The 3,066-nt window shown below is 40.5% G+C and overlaps 1 protein-coding gene across 1 annotated transcript in view; it reads left to right on the top strand.

Annotated features, from left to right (window-relative positions):
- LOC102842406 (keratin, type I cuticular Ha4-like) overlaps window positions 1–3,066 on the top strand; it is a 78,703-nt gene that overhangs the window by 7,412 nt on the left and 68,225 nt on the right. The window contains exons 3-5 of the mRNA XM_006833689.1: window positions 923–1,005; window positions 1,867–2,023; window positions 2,868–3,029. Coding sequence (XP_006833752.1) covers window positions 923–1,005; window positions 1,867–2,023; window positions 2,868–3,029 — 402 coding nt within the window. The remainder of the gene's footprint in view (window positions 1–922; window positions 1,006–1,866; window positions 2,024–2,867; window positions 3,030–3,066) is intronic.

Genomic DNA, 3,066 nt, shown 5'->3' with positions numbered 1-3,066 from the left:
GCAATATTGTTTGATATTTTGAATGCTGCTTCTCAAGCAAATTGGAACTGTCGGCCACATTCCATGAGATTTGGCTGTTCAATTCCTGCAGGAATCCAGAGACTGACCAAGATGTGAAGAATTCCTGAAGGACACATTTCCACTTGACTGCTCTGGTCTTCCTTTTATCCTAACACTGAAAATCTGAAGCACTCAGAGTTATTTGAAATAAATGTAACTAAAAGAAAATAGCTTTTGACTTTGAGGAGTGAGGCCTTCATTCTTCTCAAATATAATTGAGCACATATTTTACATAAACAACATTAAATCACCTTATATGAGGGAGCTTCAAAAAGTCTGTGGAAAGTGGAATTGAAAGACAATGCAATTTTCCCACAAACTTTTGAAGGCACTCGAATATTTTATACTATGATTTTTCATCATGTTCCTTCCATATAAGCAGGTTATTAGAGATTGGTGTTGGCTTAAAATCACAAAACCCATTGCCATTGAATTGATTTTGACTTATAGTTACCCTATGCAGGATTTCCTAACTTGTGATTTACAGGAACAGAAAGCCTCATATTTCCTCGAGGAGCTACTCTTGGGTTCGAACTTTAGACCTTATGGTTTCCAGTCCAGTGCATATCATATGAAGCCACTAAGCAACCACAGCACTACTTTGTTGTTGTTGTTGTTGTTATATGCCGTCGAGTCGGTTCCTACCCATAGAGACCCTGAACAGGGTTTCCGAGGCTGTAAATCTTTATGGGAGCAGAAAGCCTCCTCTTTCTCCCATGGAGCAGCTGGTAGTTTTGAACTGCTGACCTTGCAGTTCATAGCCTGATTTGTAACCACTACACTACCAGAGCTCCTTACAGCGCTACTAGGGCTTCTTAAAAACAAAACCCTTGCTTATTCTGGAATGCTTTGGGTCTTCCAGATCCTGACCAGCAAGGCTGAGAATACCAGGCTGGTGGTGCAGATTGACAATGCTAAGCTGGCTGCCGACGACTTCAGAACCAAGTAAGGACGTTTTCTAAGCATCAGACCAGTGTAGAAATGGGTAATGGGGAGGATGATTGCAATGTGACAAACTCTGTCCTGGTGAATGTGCAATTCGATGTACCTAGGATAAGATTGGGAGGATTTTTTGCCCTGATTTAGGTATCTTCTAAATTCCCTTAGCTCTCGGATACTGGGTTTTAACTTTTGTTTGAATGAGTGCAAAAACCACCGTTCTTTCTCTTTTCACTTGTGTCAGACCAAGGTAAGAAGTGAATTTCACTCTGGTCTCTTAATGCAGGCTAGTCACGCTCAGTCATCAGAAGGAAATGATTCCATCACAACACAGGAGATAATATCCATTGCTTTGAGAGAATCCTTCAATTGTTCTAGCTATGACCATCACAGCCCTAAGAGTCCTTTGCATTTTTAATGGGACCTAACAATTTACAGCATAATTTCACTTATGCCACTTCTTTATCTCCAGGCCAGCCCTACAAAAAGTTTACTTTGTCTCCATTTTACAGATGAGGAAAATCAAGGCTCAGAGACACATTAGGACAAATTTTAGTTCGCTTATGAAGTTTACTTACTTAAAGTAAAGACAAAGCCAGTGGGGCTTAGTTGATAGCAATCTGAATGGAATTCTTAAAACAAATAACATTGGGCTAAAACTAAACTTAAGCACTTCATCAACACCTTCTCTATGGGTGTGAGGGAACAAATGGTCTCATTCCGCACCTCTGTATTTCTTTTCCTTTCAAAATAGTTTAGAAATCAGAACATTTCCAAATATAATGAATGATATCATATCAGCCAAGCAATGCTCAGGATACAGAGTCTTTCTTTTTGACCTCCTTTGACTTTTGTCTGTGTGGACAGGTACCAGACGGAGCTTTCTGTGCGCCAGTTGGTGGAGGCTGACATCAACAGCCTGCGCAGGATGCTGGACGAGCTGACCCTGTGCAAGGCTGACCTGGAGGCTCAGGTGGAGTCTCTGAAGGAGGAACTGTTGCACCTCAAACAGAACCATGAGCAGGTATGAGAGTTCCAGATCCCGACTTCCCAATAATGAGAGTCTGAAGACTACCCTGGATAAGGAAAGATAAGTCTTGATTTTCTTAGGGGATTGGCATGGAATGAGTCACTTCTATTGTGTAACAGAGTGTGGCCAATTGGTCTATTTCCATTGGGACCTGATATGTGGGCAAGAGGCCATCCCAAGGTATTTAAAATAAGCTCTACCACTTGATAAGATATGTTATTTTCCAAATAAGTGCAAATAAATGACCAAAAAGTAGATAACAAACTTCTTTAGCCTGTGTATTGCTAAGATAACTAGAACCCAATTAGTAGAGCTGGATGGATGGATAAGTGGGTGGATGGGAAAAAATGGAAGAAGTAAAAACACTCAAATAATGATTGATTCAGACTTTATGTTTAAATGTAATACTAGGAAATCACATGCACGTCTGAAATATTAGATCATTTGAAGAAAAGAAATCAAAGTCTATAGATATCACATTAAAGTAGAAGACATGAAATGAAAGAGGAGAGTGAAACCTGGACTCTTTATACTTACATAGCAATGATTGTAAACCACTTACTATGCCAGGCTTACAATGAGCAGTAGGAAGATCAAAAAGATGCGATAAAATCCTGGAGTGGGAAGAAACTTTAGATATCATTGAATCAAGCATCCTCATTATAGAGATGAGGAAAAGAGACAGGAGGTCTGACTTGCCAGAGCTAACAGTGGACTTTTACATCAACTGTTTTCTATATTCTAGTACAATCCTCTCTCCACCACATTGGACTCTATCAAATAGAGTTTATTTATAGACTTCTCTGTTTGTGTTTCTTTTTTTCCATTATTCCTTCAGGAAGTCAATGCCCTGAAAAACCAGCTTGGTGATCGCCTCAACGTGGAGGTGGATGCTGCCCCCAACGTGGACCTGAACCGTGTGCTGAATGAGACCAGGGCTCAGTATGAGGCCCTGGTGGAGACCAACCGCAGGGATGTGGAGGAATGGTTTATCACACAGGTGGGAATCTAAGCATGTGGTTACTCAGTACTTGAGA

The sequence above is a fragment of the Chrysochloris asiatica genome, unplaced genomic scaffold (assembly GCF_000296735.1).
Source record: "Chrysochloris asiatica unplaced genomic scaffold, ChrAsi1.0 scaffold00007, whole genome shotgun sequence".
Classification (NCBI taxonomy): Eukaryota; Metazoa; Chordata; class Mammalia; order Afrosoricida; family Chrysochloridae; genus Chrysochloris; species Chrysochloris asiatica.
Note: the sequence above shows the minus strand (reverse complement) of the source record. Positions and strands in the feature narration are given on the sequence as shown.